An 18,020-nucleotide genomic window follows, 5' to 3' on the forward strand; every position below is an offset into this window, starting at 1 on the left:
CATGGTGTGGGACCATACACAACAATATCCAGCGTTTGAAGCCTTCTTAGCGGTGACGTTTATTTAGTGCTCTTCAAACTCAGTAACAGAAGGGTACAGACAGAAAGAGATGAGGCCTAACGTAAGTATTGAATTCCTCTGGTGGCTCTCTTTAATATCCTGCTGGTTTCGGTGATCACATCTGCTTCTGCAGCTGCCTTTCCTGAAAGCAAACTCGAGTCCCATTTTCAATGCCACAATCGGAGAAGGTAATGAAGAGGAGTTCTCCATGGAATCTGAAGTGCATCAGAGACTACTGGCCTCTCAGGGTAACTATATTAACTATAAGAGTTTAGAACGACAACCACTTTGCAATGCACAAATTATATGGCAACTGTGCAAAACCGATCAATGGTAACTCTCGGCCTTGCACTTGCTACAATCAGTGCATACATGGTAGTTGATCAAGGAAGAGGGGACAAAGGGGTCAGTTCTTTATCTGTCTGCGTGGGTTTCGATTTGAATAGCCACCCATTAAGCGCAAGGTGACCCAATCCGTCTATGTGAGCTCCACCAAGATGGGTGGATCAGTTTGCTCTACGTGTAGGGTGACTGTCTGAACCCTTCTTCTTTCTTTTTACTCATGATTCCGATGAGTATAACAATAAAATTTGTATATACTTAATGATGATTTATAATTGAAGAAAATAGCAAGCAATTGCTGTGTTGAGACGATATCTAGTGATTGTCTTTCTCGTGCTCTAATTAATGGCGAAGCTTCCTTAATCTATTGCAAGCTATGAAGTTGAAAAAAAGATCTTGGAATGTTCACAGGTTTGCATAAGGTGTCCTGTTTGTAAAAGATAAGAACATTTGCTAGACCTGTTCAATGTAGAAGACTTGGATTTTCCTTAGAATTGAAGTGATTTCAGCATGATTTTTTCAACAATGAAACTCAATGTCATTTCATTTATTATTCCAATTATTTTTCATCCACCGAGAACTCCATTCAGTTTCCCCTCATGCATGGAAATCAAGCTTAACAGGATGAGAGCGAACAAATGGCCATCTCCAGTCTAGAGAGGACAGCTTGCCTCTTCTTCACTGATGCTATTGATTTTATTCGGCACCAAGTATGTCGAGAGATAAATCCATTATTCTTCGATTAATGGGAAGAAAGATTTCTCATTACCACCAAGTTTTGTAGTAAGCGATTACTATGCCAGATGAGAAGATTTTTGGTTATAAGCTCAGCCCAAAAAGGCATGCTCATGAACCAAAAAGGAATAGGTCGATCCTTCGTTGAAATTAGATTGTTCATGGCGGCTTTATTGCGGAACTCAGAACCACACAACGGGAAGTAGCCATCGAAAGCTGACCCAGTACAGCGACCAATGTGTCCCATTAGCCATGTCGTCGAATTTTCTTCTCCGAAGGGCTTCAAATATATTATTTTATTATTCTCAACCTGAGCAAAAATGTTACTGTATGAGACAGCAACACCATTGATCATCTTCCCTTAAATCAAAATCTTTGCATTTAATAGTTATGATTTCTTACTCCAATTTATTCCACAAAAGAAATAGCATATTAATGTCCATCTTCATCGCTCTCTACCTTCTCCCTCCCCTCCATCTCTTCCTCTGTGTTACTGCTACTAAAGATTACTCATTGCCATACAGCCCCACTGATCTAATACTCCTTAACTGTGGTGCATCCTCTAATTTGTCATCTCCAGATGGTCGCAGTTGGGATGGTGATTCCCAGTCTAAATTTGCTGCCTCTAACCCCCCAGAAGCCTCATCTGTGACAGTCAAGACCCCTCTGTCAACCAAGTCCCATACATGACAGCCCGTATTTTTCACTCTAAATTCACTTACACGTTTCCAGTCTTGCCTGGCCCAAAATTTGTGCGTCTCTACTTTTATCGAGCTTCTTACTCAAATCTTGATATATCCACATCCTATTTCTCGCTTAGTGCCAACAACTACAAGCTACTAGACAACTTTAGTGCCTCTCTTACTGTTTCTGCTACAATACCTCCAGTGGACTCCTTCACCAAAGAGTTCATCATCACCGTGTGGGACAACCAGAAGCTTGAATTAACCTTCATTCCGTCTCCTGCATCTTTTGCCTTCATTAATGGTATCGAAATCGTTTCCATGCCAGACAGCTTCTATGCTCGTGGCAATGATAATTCACTGACCTATGTGGGCACCGCCCCCTTCTCTCTGTATAACACAACTGCGCTTGAGACAATTTATCGACTGAATGTCGGGGGGCAAGATATCAGCAGCACAAGGGATACGGGCATGTACAGGACATGGCATCAAGATTTAGAGTATCTCATTGGACAATCTGGAAACACTCCATATCTCCCAGGCGTTAAGATAAAGTACACAACCAAAACGCCAGCTTACTCCGCACCTGTTATGGTATATAGTACTATGCGTTCAATGGGTCCTGAACCACGTCTTAACCTGAATTACAATCTCACATGGATCTTCCCAGGTTAACATGAATTACAATCTCACATGGATCTTCCCAGTTGATGCTGGTTTCCTTTATCTCCTTAGACTCCACTTTTGTGAGACTCGAATGGAGTTCATAAATGTAAATCAACAGGTATTTTTAATATTCATCAACAATCAAACAGCAGAGTATGATGCAGATGTGATCCATATGAGCGGCGGCAACGGCATTCCAGTTTACAAAGACTACATCGTGCTGGTCCCTCAAGGGAGCCAGAGCAAGCAGGACTTGTGGCTCGAACTACACCCTAACATGGAACTGAAACCTACTTATGCTGATGCAATCTTGAATGGCTTGGAAATATTCAAGCTGAATACAACAGACGGAAATCTTGCAGGATTCAACCCTGAGCCAACAGTGGCTCCTCCACCAGCAGAACAACATCCAGAGAGAAGAACGGGCAAAAGATCATCAATAATTATGGTTATAGGCATCGTTGGAGGTTCCATAGGTGCAGTATCTGCTTGCTCTCTTATTCTTTATTTCTTTGCTTTCAAGCAGAAGCGAGTCAAGGACCCTAGCAAGAGTGAGGAAAAATCCTCCTGGACTTTAATATCACAAATATCTAGGTCCACGACTACAATCTCTTCATCACTACCTACTGATCTTTGCCGACGGTTTACATTTGTTGAAATCAAAGACGCAACAAGAAACTTTGATGATCAAAATATTATTGGTTCTGGGGGATTTGGTACTGTGTATAAAGGATACATTGAATACGGTGCAGTAGCCATCAAACGACTAGATTCATCATCAAAGCAAGGGACACGTGAGTTCCAGACAGAGATTGAGATGTTATCCAATCTTCGCCACCTCCATCTAGTGTCACTGATTGGATACTGTGATGATCATGGCGAGATGATCCTTGTATACGATTACATATCAAGAGGCACCCTAAGAGAACATCTATACAAAACAAAGAGCTCTCCTCTTCCATGGAAGTAAAGGCTAGAAATATGCATCGGTGCTGCAAAAGGGTTGCATTATCTTCATTCGGGAGCAAAGCACACAATCATTCACCGTGATGTGAAGTCAACAAACATATTGTTAGATGAGAATTGGGTGGCTAAGGTTTCAGATTTTGGGCTGTCCAGATTGGGTCCCACTAGTACATCCCAAACCCATGTTAGCACTGTAGTTAGAGGTAGCATTGGATATGTGGATCCAGAGTACTACCGTAGGCAACACCTAACGCCGAGTCACATTCAAGGAGCACGGTTAGCACTCATGAAAGTGTCACCCAAAGTGATCCAGATCAAAGAGCAAGGGGTGTGTTTTCTGAAATAATTGACCCAAAGGCAAGATGAGATTGAAATCATTTCTCAATGTGGGCTGCTTAAAATATATGATTCGCAGCTTGCTAGCATTGGATCATGTCTAGATATATATAAATAGCAGCTTCAATTTGTTATAAGTGGACCTGGTGCCACTGTAGAATCCTGAGCTTTTGCATATATCCATTATATTGTTGTAGCTTGATGTCATGGTTAGCATGCGGTCAGTGCCAAGCAACTGATGGTGTAGATGATCATAATTTGCATTGCTCATAAATATTGATATTCCAAACTCGTTTCCATGATTCTGAACTATTAATTAAGGGTTTTTTTTTTTCATTTTCTATTGAATTAATTGCGTGACAATTTCTTTTTCCTTCACAAGCCAATCTTTGTAGAACACAAGACAGAAAAAGCTATCATGGAAAGAGAGAACAAAAAAGAGACAAAAAAAAATGAACCAAATCTGCAGGTATAGAAGGCAATATGCCACAAATCAAGACAGCTAAAACAACAGCCAAAAAGAGAATCGGGACTTCAGAGACGGAGACGGAAACGAGGCTATCCTAAGCACCATCCTTTAGTCTATCACTCGATTATTAGCCCTTCATAGTTCATACATAGACACCGAGCAAAACTAATCCCCAGCTTCCTAGAACAAAAGCATGGTTATTGATTCTTTCTTCATCTTCCTCAATCGAATTTGCGTTGGAAAATCAGTGTTCCAAACACACACAGTGCCCCCAGATAAACCTTCAGAATACAATGCCTGCCAGCTCCTAATTAGCATTCCCCAAATTGGATTTATCAACTTATCATTCATAGTCTTGACTGAACACAAAGTTAACATGATGTATTCTACTTAGATTTTGAACTGCTCTACGCTATTCTCATGCATTAGATTACTATTCCTAGTATTCCAAACAAACACTTACAGATTGATAATTACACACCCAGAAAATAGAAAAATCAAGTAATAGTTATTGCTCATTCCAATATGTTTTTCATTCCATTCTATCATATTACAGCAACCCAAGATGGGGTTGTGTTCTCTCGTACATTTTCAGGTTTTCCTACACCCTCCTCAATATTTTCGAAACTCATTTGAGTATCCTTCAAATTTTGACAATCGATATTGTCTGCCTTTCTCAGCTTTGTAGTGTTTTATTTTTTTTATTTTCTTCAGGAAATATAGACTTTTTATTACAATCACGTCTTAAGGGTACTTTCTTTGTAAACTACCTTAGACGAAGTCCATAATGTACGATTGGATCCTGCCAACGACTTTTTAGTATAATCATGTCTTAAGGGTACTTTCTTAGTAAACTACGATTGACGAAGTCTGTAATATTCGATTGGATACTGCCAACGACTTCGAAGTCTTTCAGGAGCTGAATTGCAATAGCATCTGCTTTCACCTCATTAATTCTAAAAATTTTCTTTAACACGCATCCTTCACGGCATGTTTCATAACCGCATCTAATTTTGTTATCTTCTCCTGGAGATCATTAATTAAAAATTTTACATTTAAATCTTCTTCTTTACCTTTATTTTCATCGTCTTATCAAATTTTGATAGGTATTTGATTTCAATCCATAAAAAAACTAGAATTTTCAAATAAAAAATATTTTAATATCATATTCATTTAAATAAAAAAGTTATTTTCTTTATGCTTATGTCTATGAAACAGGTTTTTAAAATTAACTATAAATTTATAATTATTTTTTTGAAGATACACTAGGCTCCTTACCTCCACCCACTAATGAGTTAATATTGCAATTTGTTTTTGCATGTCTTATATTATATGAAAATCTCTTTTCAATTTTGCAATTTATTTTTGTATATTTTCTATCATAATTTTTTGAACATCTCTTTCCTAAAGGGGACCTCTTCATCCCCTCCTATATGAGCATATCTTATTCTACTACCTCTTCTAGTCATGGTATTTAAGCACATAGCAAGTAAATAATCATTGGTATCGTTGGACTCTAATATCAACTAACTAGAAACACAAACAGAAAAAACAATAAGTTATAAAGACATAATTGAAGCCAAATAAAATTGTCTCACATAACCCTAATTTATAGTTTTATTACCAAATATTTTATGTCCATGTAGTCTTCCTCACTAAGAGGTTTACAACTCTTTAAATAAACCTAAAAACTAATCTAAACAAACTAGAAAACCTTAAAATAAAAAAAAAGTAACAAAAATTCTAAATGAACTAGGAAAAATAAAAATATTAAACATAAAATTTAACTTCTTACTCTAAATAGGAAAAACATTAAAAATAAATAAATTTTCCTAAAAAAACCCTCCTTTTAGAAGCTATTTATTGCTTAGTGTCAGATATTATGAAAGAGGTTAACTTTCAATAAAATATAGTTCCCTGTTTGAAGGTTCAGGTTAGTTTAGTGTTTCAAGATGTGTTGTTGGGTTAGGAATAAAAAATAAGGAACTTATATACAAAATATATTTTTAATCTATCACTTCAGAATTTTTAAATTGATAATAGAATCTGAAAGATACAAATAAAATGAATATAAAAAATCCTTCAAAATTGACCAAAAACAAATTCTCTAAAGAGAAAAAAGCTAAAAAAAAACACCCAAGAAACACGAGCTCGGGCATGATAGCCTAAGCCCACAGACTAAGAACATGGGATCGAGCAAGTAGTCTGAGCCCATTCTCCCTGCCTAGGCATATGGATGCCCAATGCATAGGCACCATATAGTGTATTGGGCGTCTACCCAGTGCACCCTAGTGAGTGTACACCCATATAGGGCGTACGCCTGGCTAGTGTTGAGCATACACTCGATAGCCCTTGTGGGAACGAGTTGTCATACCAAGTCTAGTGTGGTTGGGTCCAGGTAGCGCTTCCAAATTCACTTTCACCTTTAATAGGCTTGCGCACCTTGCCTAAGCCCAACACTCATCAAATAATTGTTTTCGAACCCTATATGCGTCTCTCAGTATTTTATATTGATCAAATACATATTATTTTAAGTAGAATATAACTCAAAATATCATAATATTGAAATTACACTTCAATCCCTCCTCTCCACAAAAAGGATTAGATTCATGAGTTATAAATACACCATGAGTCCTTCAAGTCAAAGGTTCATAATATCTTCATTCTCTACTGCGTATATATTTTCAGAGTATCTCTTTCTAATATATTATTGCATGTTCTCACTCTATAAAGTTACTAAGTTTACCATTGGAGAATCCCCACATCCACCAAAGGGGACCTTTTGCAGGTACCAGCTACCGGTCACTTGGTTTACAAGACATCACTTGCTACAGTTACCAACCCTTTAGGCTTTTTATATAAAGTTACCAGATTCATCAACTATGAAGAGCGGATTAAATTACTTAAACTTAAAAATCAATAAATTATACAACACATAATCTTGTTCTTAAGCATGTTAGATTCCAAGACTCATGAGAATCCATCATTACTTACATTCGTATGGATCTAATATATAGACTTACACGGCCACCATGTGTCTCCCTAAACTTAAGAATCGATGCTCTATTATCTATATATATATATAGAAGGGCCTCTATCATTGATAACTTATTTATGCAATTTACTTGTGCTTTTTGTTATTTTTTATCACTTCAATTTAGCACATACTAGTTATATGACTCGTGCTCCTACGCGAGTCAGATATTTTTAATTTCTATAAAAACATTATATATGTAGGTTTTTTAACGTGCTTCTATAATTCAAAAAATTAAAGCGTAGATTAAAAAGTTTATGCATACAAGTAATTAAGTAAATGGATAATTATGTGTGCTAATAAATGAATAAAACTCATTAATAATGCCTAAAAATAAAACTTGAAAAATCAAGAGACAAGTATAGATTAAGATATTTGATATCGCAAGATGGGACATTTACAAAATTATGTGTTGTTAAATTTTGTTTATTACAATGTTTTTCATTCAATCAAACAATTATAGCTCATCTAAACAAAAATATAGTTCATCTAAACAAAAAAAAAAGAGGTATTAATATAAATATAAATAATTTTTTATTTTATAAAAAAATATAAAAATAAGGATTAATTGAGAAAAATAGGGGAAAAAAAGGTCAAGTGATATTGGGCATGACCCATTTCATTAAGGCTCTCCCGACTAGGTTCCTTTTTTGTGTTGCACTTAAAGCGAATGACATGTTATCCACCCTTATTTTTTTGAAAAAAAAATTAGACTACATGTCACCTGTTTAAACAAACAATGCAGCATCTAATCTTGCCTAGATTCTAACTACTATGGTGGTCGAAAAATTAAGGTCTAAATGTTTTTACCAAAAACTCATTTTAACCCAAAACACCTATAAAAAACCTTAAGAACCATAATAAACCTATTTATGGCCTCAAAAAAAGCAAAAAAACCTCTAAAAAACAGAAATAACTTGAAACCAAAAATCAACTCGAGATCATATTTATTTTTTCACGAACTTTAAAAGTCAGAAAAATACCTCATATAAGCTATTTAACATAAATATCATCTGTTTTAATGACCTAAATCAATATCAACGACATGATTTTCTGTAGCACCCCACACTATCATATACGTTTATAGTTACCTTCCAACAATTTGGTACATAAGAATACAAGTAATTTAATATATATTTTTATACTTATACATACATTCTCATATGAATAGATATGATTATGATTAATTGTAATGTCATACTTCAATCCACATTGTGCTATCAAATATTTTATCAAAAATTCAGTAGAGTTTTTCCTAAACTTCAACGATACCGGTTATCAACACAAACCTGTACACTTTCCAAAAACCATTTCACAATCCCTGATTCAACCTTCTTGGAATCATGATGCATTCTTCCAATGTCTTCTCAATGATATTTTCCCACGTATCATACAAGCATAGGTATTTAACTCAACATTATATAGACAAAATTCTAAGTAAGGAAATTTCCATTAAAGTTGAATGATCATGTTACCCTTACTAAATAAACCTTAACTAGCTATTACATATGCACTAGAAATAACATCATTTGATTCATAAGCATAAATCTATAAATCTATGTATAAACTGGAGCTATAGATTACACATATTTTATTATCTTTGCTTTAAGACATTATACATTAAAATTTACACAAACATATCAAATTTATTATTTAATCTTAGTAAAGGTAATGTTCTGAAGGACTACTGGGCATCTTGGGTGTGAGAAGGTCCTGTTACAATGTTAAATTTATATAAGCATACTAAACAAAAGAAATAAAATATAATTTTTTAATGCAATATATATAAAGGACATATAATATATTCCTTATATTTTATAGGAATCCTTTAATTTTTCAATACCAAATTTTGGTGATCATCATGAATCATTTTAGACAATTAATTTTCTTTGTTTAGTTTGACTACCTAAAATAGTCCTGATCATTCTAACATGTGTATTCTTAGTCAAAATTAATTCCATCAATCATTCATGGTCATTCCAACACGGATATCATTAGCCAAAGTTAATCTCATCAATCATTCTCGGTCATCCTAACACGGATGTTGTGTCACTCAATCATTCCTGGCCATCCCAACATGGATGCCAATCAATCATTCCCTGTCATCCTAATACGGATGTCATTAGCTGTCAACAGGTTAGTTGGTCAACTTTTTTTTTTAGATTAACGTGGGTGTCCGGGCCAGCTTATACGTACCACGACTAATCCCACGGGCCCTGAAGTTAACGACCATGTAAGCCTCCAGTGGCCATCATATGAGCAACCAAGGACTCGAAACTGAGACCACAGAGGGAGCAAACCCCTTGATCCCAAGTCCTTACCACTTGGCCACCACCTAGATGGTTTTGGTCAACTTTTGATTTACACGTGGGTGTCTATTGTTGCGGTTGATCACAATTTGTGTATGTATGTATACTAATTTCTAGCCAAGTGGACATATTCATAATTAAATTAATTAAGGTGATCTAATATAGCTTTTCATTACACTAACAATTTGCTTTTTAATTCTTTTATTCATCAATTTCTACAGTTTCCCAACTGCTAGCACACTCATCTTGTCTAATAATAACTAATTATATTGATTACTCTTTTGCATGGTATTAGTTTCAAACCTAGACACTGGTCTAACCATCAGCCCATTCATAGGGCACTAGTTCCAAACCAGGATACTAGTCCATTCCACAGCCCTTTCATAGGGCACCGGTCCAAACTAGGGCACTTGTCCATTCAACATTCAAACACTACATATAAATACAAAAAATTGAATTACATCTTATTAGGGACTAAGTTAAAGAATTAGACAAGACTTTCAATTAGAAATCGAAGTGTCAGACACTTACCTGAAAACTGTGCTCTGCTAGTCGTCCTCTACTCTAGTCTATTTTCTATAATTTCACCTGTACCAACAGTTACACTAATTTAAATTTCAAGTCTTGCCATACATACACATATGTACATACTACCTTCATAATTTAACATTTTGTAATTCAAAAACAATTCCATTCAACATTTTGTATTTCAAAAACAATTCCAAATAAAAGTTACCAATTTACAAGTTTTAGATAGCTTAATATAACAGATTGTCCAACTATTACTAACTAAAAATTAAACTGTTACTGTCTGACCTCTCCTTATATTTTTAACTATAACTGGAGTTATAGAACTCCATTTCAAGCGAGATTAGTTTCGTTGAAAAGAGACACGAGGCTACAAGTTTTATGTAGGAAGGACAACCAAGTTCTACCTCTAAGAAAATCAAAATTGCTCATCAACGAACATTGGACTGTTAGTGTCCAACTGTTACTATCTAAAAAATTGAACTGCTACTATCTAACCTCTTCTCAAACTTTTAACTATATTTAAAGTTATAAAACTCCATTTCAAGTGAGATTGGTCTTGTTGGAAAGTTAAGACAAGAGGCTACAAGTTTTATGATGAAGGACAAACCAATTATGCCCCTAAGATAGTCAAAATAGCCCATCAACTAGTCAGTCTTACTACCTTATAGAGTCAATCATGACCCAGTCTCGATTGGTCACCGATAACTGGAGTTCTACAGCTCCCAATTGAGCAAGACCAATTTTTTTATTTAGCTAACATCCAAAACTACAATTATTATGAGGAAACTGATCCAAATTCCCTCATCCTTCTACTCGAATTCTCTCTAAAAGTCAGGAGATGAATCTGTCCAGATTCACCACCCTTTTCATTTACACACACCATCCACAATTTAACTTTCTCTCTTTTATCTCAACCCCTAGCCATATCACATACCATATATAACAAACAGATAATATTCCATATAATCTATATGGTTAAGTTATAATGAATTATTATGAGTATAACATATCTAAATCTCAACTTCATCGAATGGTGAAATTTCCATAAACATGGGTTTAACTGAATTGACCTCAAACTTGTAGGCTTGCTATGCGAGAAGCACAACGTCTATGCCAAGAGTTTGTTTCTGATCTCCACTATTCAGAATCTAGATAGCATCGAAAAGAACAACATATCCAAAATATAGCCCAATCTAATGGTGGCCGGAGAAGAAAATAGTCAGCGACGACAACTGTCTAGAAATGTATTTTCCCAGAAATTGTCCTCCCGTGATATCTCTCAAACGGGGCCTACTATAGTAGATCCCTCCAGTGACAATGTGCACTACATGAAGAAGAACAACATATCCAAATATTGCTCTTACCAAACGATGGAAAGTGAAGTTTTAGCTATCGGATTTTCTACCATCAATATGTCTTCTCTCCAGCGTCTATCTAAGCTCTCTTATTCTTGCAAGTCACTCCAAGAGAGAAAATAGAATGATATTTATAGTGTTATCATCTTGTTAATTGCACATTTATTATTATTTTTACTATTTATTAGATTTCTTTTTATTTTGAGTCTCCATTACTCATTGGGGTCTCCATACTTCGATCTTATGTTTATGCGAGCCTTTACATTCTCTTTTTATCATTGGAATCTAGCAACTTCTCTCTCTACTCTTAACTAGGGACTAAAGTGAAAAATATTAAGGTATTGAAATTATATAATCTATTTTTAAAAAATTTGAGGATCAAAGTGCATCATTTTCAAAACTAAGGCATATCACCATGTTTGATGCCTTTTTCATTTAGATCCCTCTTCTTTCAATCTCATTTTTTTTATAAAAAATCAAAATTAATTGATCTTTAATTAGAACTAAATCGCTGAAAAGAAAGTTTAAGAATCAAATTGAAAAAATAAAAAGTTTTGTACAGTCCATCTATAATGATATATGAGAGAATGAATAGTAAGATCATGCACGGTGAAACACTCATACCTTTTTAATTTTATAATGTCGTAGTTAGTTTATCACTTCAATGAAACAAGAGAAAGTAGAAATGTGGAGGTTGTTTCAATCTTTCGAACCCAAAACGTGAGAACATTTCGAAGAATGAATCCCAAATCTCATTATCCACTTGCGTTCATTGCTCCCTGAAATAAGACGAATAAATAAATATGAAAATCAGTGACCCGATCCCGTTCGATAAGAGTTCATCATCACCGTGAGGGACAACCAGAAGCTTGAATTAACCTTCGTTCCGTCTCCAGCATCTTTTTCCTTCATTAATGGTATCGAAATTGTTTCCATGCCAGACAGCTTCTATGCTCGTGGCCATGATAATCCACTAGCCTATGTGGGCCCCGATGTCCACACCTTTCTGGATAACACAACTGCGCTTGAGACAGTTTATCGACTGAATGTTGGGGGGCAAGATATCGGCAGCCCAGGAGATACTGGCATGTACAGGACATGGAATCAAGATTTAGACTATCACATTGGACAAGCTGGAAACACTCCATATCTCCCAGGCGTTAAGATAAAGTACACAACCAAAACGCCAGCTTACTCCGCACCTGTTATGGTATATAGTACTATGCGTTCAATGGGTCCTGAACCACATCTTCACCTGAATTACAATCTCACCTGGATCTTCCCAGTTGACGCTGGTTTCCATTATCTCCTTAGGCTCCACTTTTGTGAGACTCGAATGGAGTTCAAAAATGAAAATCAACAGGTATTTTTAATATTCATCAACAATCAAACAGCAGCGTATGATGCAGATGTGATCCATATGAGCTGCGGCAACGGCATTCCAGTTTACAAAGACTACATCGTGCTGGTCCCTCAAGGGAGCCAGAGCAAGCAGGACTTGTGGCTCGAACTACACCCTAACATGGAACTGAAACCTACTTATGCTGATGCAATCTTGAATGGCTTGGAAATATTCAAGCTGAATACAACAGACGGAAATCTTGCAGGATTCAACCCTGAGCCAACAGTGGCTCCTCCACCAGCAGAACAACATCCAGAGAGAAGAACGGGCAAAAGATCATCAATAATTATGGTTATAGGCATCGTTGGAGGTTCCATAGGCACAGTATTTGCTTGCTCTCTTATTCTTTATTTCTTTGCTTTCAAGCAGAAGCGAGTCAAGGACCCTAGCAAGAGTGAGGAAAAATCCTCCTGGACTTTAATATCACAAATATCTAGGTCCACGACTACAATCTCTTCATCACTACCTACTGATCTTTGCCGACGGTTTACATTTGTTGAAATCAAAGACGCAACAAGAAACTTTGATGATCAAAATATTATTGGTTCTGGGGGATTTGGTACTGTGTATAAAGGATACATTGAATACGGTGCAGTAGCCATCAAACGACTAGATTCATCATCAAAGCAAGGGACACGTGAGTTCCAGACAGAGATTGAGATGTTATCCAATCTTCGCCACCTCCATCTAGTGTCACTGATTGGATACTGTGATGATCATGGCGAGATGATCCTTGTATACGATTACATATCAAGAGGCACCCTAAGAGAACATCTATACAAAACAAAGAGCTCTCCTCTTCCATGGAAGCAAAGGCTAGAAATATGCATCGGTGCTGCAAAAGGGTTGCATTATCTTCATTCGGGAGCAAAGCACACAATCATTCACCGTGATGTGAAGTCAACAAACATATTGTTAGATGAGAATTGGGTGGCTAAGGTTTCAGATTTTGGGCTGTCCAGATTGGGTCCCACTAGTACATCCCAAACCCATGTTAGCACTGTAGTTAGAGGTAGCATTGGATATGTGGATCCAGACTACTACCGTAGGCAACACCTAACAGAGAAATCTGATGTTTATTCATTCGGTGTGGTTTTGTTTGAGGTGCTATGTGCAAGGCCACCAGTGATTCCAAGTTCACCGAAAGAGCAAGCAAGCTTAGCTGAGTGGGCACGAAGATGTTACCAAAGAGGAACCCTTGATCAGATCGTGGATAAGGGCGAGGTTGCCCCTGTCTCTTTAAATAAGTTTGCAGAGATTGCTAACAGTTGCTTACATGGCCAAGGAATTGTACGCCCTAAAATGGGTGATGTCGTTTGGGGCCTTGAATTTGCATTGCAGCTTCAACAAACTGCTGAGAAAAATGCCAACAGTGTAGATGGTACTAATTTGCATTGCTCATAAATATTGATATTCCAAATTCGTTTCCATGATTCTGAACTATTAAGGGTTTTTTTTTATCATTTTCGATTGAATTAATCGTGTGACAATGTCTTCTTTTTCCTTCATAAGCCAATCTTGTAGAACGCAGGACAACAAAAGCTATCATGGAAAGGGAGAACAAAAAACAGACACAAAAAAAAATGAACCAAATCTTCTGGTATAGAAGGCAAAAGGCCACAAATCAAGACAGCTAAAACAACAGCCAAAAAGAGAGTCGGGACTACAGAGACGGAGACAGAAACGAGGCTATCCTAAGCACCATCCTCTAGTCTATCACTTCATAGTTCATACATAGACACCGAGCAAAACTAATCCCCAGCTTCCTAGGACAATGGCATGGTTATTGATTCTTTCTTCGTCTTCCTCAATCGAATTTGCTGTGAAAAATCAGTGTTCCAAACACATACAGTGCACCCCCAGATAAACCTTTAGATACAATGCCTGCCAGCTCCTATTAGCATTACCCAAATTGGATTTATCAACTTATCATTCATAGTCTCCACTAAACACAAATTTAACATGATGTATTCTACTTAGATTTTGAGCTGCTCTACGCTATTCTCATGCATTAGATTACTATTCCTCGTATTCCAAACAAACACTTACAGATTGATAATTACACAAACAGAAAATAGAAAAATCAAGTAATAGTTATTGCTCATTCCAATATGTTTTTCATTCCATTCTATCATATTACAGCATCCCATGATGGGGTTGTGTTCTCTCGTTCATTTTCAGGTTTTCCTACATCCTCCTCAACATTTCCGAAATTCATTTGAGTATCCTTCAGATTTTGACAATCGATATTATCTGCCTTTCTCAGCTATGTAGTGTTTTTCTTTTCTTTTTTTCAGGAAATATAGACTTTTTATTATAATCACGTCTTAGGGGTGTACTTTCTTTGTAAACTACCTTAGACGAAGTCTATAATATTCGATTGGATACTGCCAACGACTTGAAAGTCTTGCATGAGCTGAATTGCAATAGCATCAGCTTTCCCCTCATTAATTCTAAAAATTTTCTTAAACGCACATCCTTCACGGTATGTTTAATAACCACATCTAATTTTGATATCTTCTCATGGAGATCACTAATTAAAAAAATTGCATTTAAATCTTTTCCTTTGCCGTCACTTTCATCATCCTCCTCGAATTTTAGTATTTGATTATGGTACACCAAGGAATTAGAATTATCAAAATTTTTAATTTTAATATTATATACATCCCAATTAAAAAGTTATTTTCTCTGCTTCTGTATTTGAAATAAATTTTTAAAATTAATCATGGATACATAATCACTCTTCTCAAAATACCTTAAGCTCCTTACCTCCGACAACTAATGGATTAATATTACAATTTGTTTTTTCATATCTTATATCATCTAAACATCTCTTTTTAATTTTGTTATTTGTCATTGCATGTCTTCTATCACCATTTTTTGTACATCTCTTGCTCAAGAGGAACCTTTTATCCCCTCTTATAGGAACATGTCTTACTCTACTACCTCTTTTAGTCATGGTTATTCTAGCACATAGCAAGCAAATAATCAATTGTATCATTAGACTCTAATATCAACTAATAAACAGAAACACAAACCAAAAAACAATAAACTATAAAGACATAACCTCTTGTATCGTTGGAGCCAAATAAAATTATCACACAAAACCTTAATTTATAATTTTATTACTTAATATTCTATGTTCATGTAGTCTTCCTTACTAAAAAGTTTACAACTCCTTAAATAAACTTAAAAACTAATCTAAACAAACTAGAAACCTAAAAAAAAAAGTTATAAAAATTCTAAATAAACTAGAAAAAAAATATTATACATAAAGTTTAACTTCTTACACTAAATAGAAAAAAAAAATAAAAGGAATTCCTAAAACATCCTCCTTGTAGAAGCTATTCATTGCTTACTATCAAATATTGTGAAAGGAGTTAAATTTTATTAAAAGTTAGTTTTGTATTTTAAGGTTTAAGTCACTTTAGTGTTTTAAGATGTGTTGTTAGGTTAGGAATGGAAAATAAGGAACATATATAAAAAAATATATTCTTAAGCTATCACTTTAGACTTTTTAAATTGATAACACAATATGATAAATACAAATAAAATGAACTAAAAAATCCCCCAAAATAGACCTAAAGAAATTCTATGAAAGAGAAAAAAGCTTAAAAAACACACAAGGAACTTGAGCTCGGGCTATCACCAAGAACATTGGCTCAGGCAAATATCCCGAGCCCATGCTCCTTGCATTGGCATATGGACACTTGATGCATGGGTGTTATGAAGTGCATTAGGCGTTTGCCTAGTGCATGTACGCTCAGTGCACCCCAATGCATGTACACCCATGCAGGGCATACAACCAAATGGTGATGGGAATGCACCTTATAGCCCTCGTGGGCACGGGTTGTCACACCCGAGCTTAGTATATTTAGGTCTAGATAGCGTTCTCAAATCCACTTTTACCTCTAATAGACTCGGGCAAACTTATTTGAGCCCAACACTCACCAGAGAATTTTTTTCGAACCCCACTTGGGTCTCTCGATATTTTATATTGATCAAATATATATTATTTTAAATTTATTACAACTCAAAATATCACAATGTTGAAATTACATTTCAACTCCTCCTCTCCACAAAAGAATAAAATTCATAAGCTATAAATCCTTGAGGTCAAAGGTTCACAATCTCTTGAGGTCAAAGGTTCACAATCTCTTCATTCTCTAATGCCTATATATTTTCAGAGTATCTCTCTCTAAAATATTATTGCACTTTCTCTCTTTATAAAGTTACTAGCTTTACAGTTAGAGAATCCCACATCCATCAAAAGGGATTTTTTTTGCAAATATCAACTACTGGTCACCTAATTTACTAGACATCACTTGCTATCAATTACCAACCCTATGGGCTTTTCATATCAAGTGACTAGATACATTCACTATAAAGAATGGATCAGATTGTTTGAACTAAGAGATCAACCAATTATCTAACATATCAATCTTATTCTTAAACATGTTGAATTTTAGGACTTGTGAGAATCCATTATTACTTACAAGCACATGGATCCTATATTGACTTACTCGGCCACTAAGTATCTCCCTAAACTTAATAATTGATGCTCCATTATCTATATATGGAGGGGTCTCTATGATTGATAACTTGTCTATGCAATTTACTTATTTTTTATGTTATTTTTAATCACTTCAATATAATCCACAATCCACCGCGAGTTAGATATTTTTATTTTCTATAAAAGTATTGTATATGTAGGTTTTTTCAATGCATTTATGTAATTCAAAAAATTAAAGTGTAGATCAAAAAGTTTGCGTATACATGTAATCAAGTAAACCGAGAACTATATATGTTAATAAATAAATAAATAAAAAGTTATTAACGATACCTAAAAATAAAACTTGAAAAATCAAGAGACAAATACAAATCAGGATATTTAATCTCGCAAAACGAGACATTTACATAATTATGTTCGCTAAATTTTGTTTATTATAATATTTTTTTATTCAATCAAACGATAATAGAAATAGACAAACACATTAAATTAATCGAATAAAAAAAATATCATACAAGGCTACACATATTAGAATTATTATTTGAAAATAAATATTTTTTATTTTCAAAAATATAGTTCATATATATATATATATATATATATATATATATATATATGAATT

At 35.1% G+C, this 18,020-nt stretch overlaps 1 protein-coding gene and 1 long non-coding RNA gene across 2 annotated transcripts; both read left to right on the top strand.

Moving 5' to 3' along the window:
- Positions 1-1,475: 1,475 nt before the first annotated feature.
- On the top strand, positions 1,476-4,120 carry LOC105114415 (receptor-like protein kinase FERONIA). Its single transcript, XM_011010950.1, is given in 3 exon segments — positions 1,476-1,789; positions 1,792-2,490; positions 2,528-4,120. Coding segments are annotated over 3 exon segments (2,232 nt in total). The 5' UTR covers positions 1,476-1,527; the 3' UTR covers positions 3,799-4,120.
- A 4,373-nt stretch (positions 4,121-8,493) lies between these two features.
- On the top strand, positions 8,494-14,186 carry LOC105114414 (uncharacterized). Its single transcript, XR_840128.1, has 3 exons — positions 8,494-8,505; positions 8,955-8,959; positions 14,107-14,186. It is a non-coding gene; the product is annotated as an uncharacterized LOC105114414 (long non-coding RNA).
- Positions 14,187-18,020: the final 3,834 nt, after the last annotated feature.

Source organism: Populus euphratica, unplaced genomic scaffold (assembly GCF_000495115.2).
Source record: "Populus euphratica unplaced genomic scaffold, PopEup_1.0 scaffold529.1, whole genome shotgun sequence".
NCBI classification, from domain to species: Eukaryota; Viridiplantae; Streptophyta; class Magnoliopsida; order Malpighiales; family Salicaceae; genus Populus; species Populus euphratica.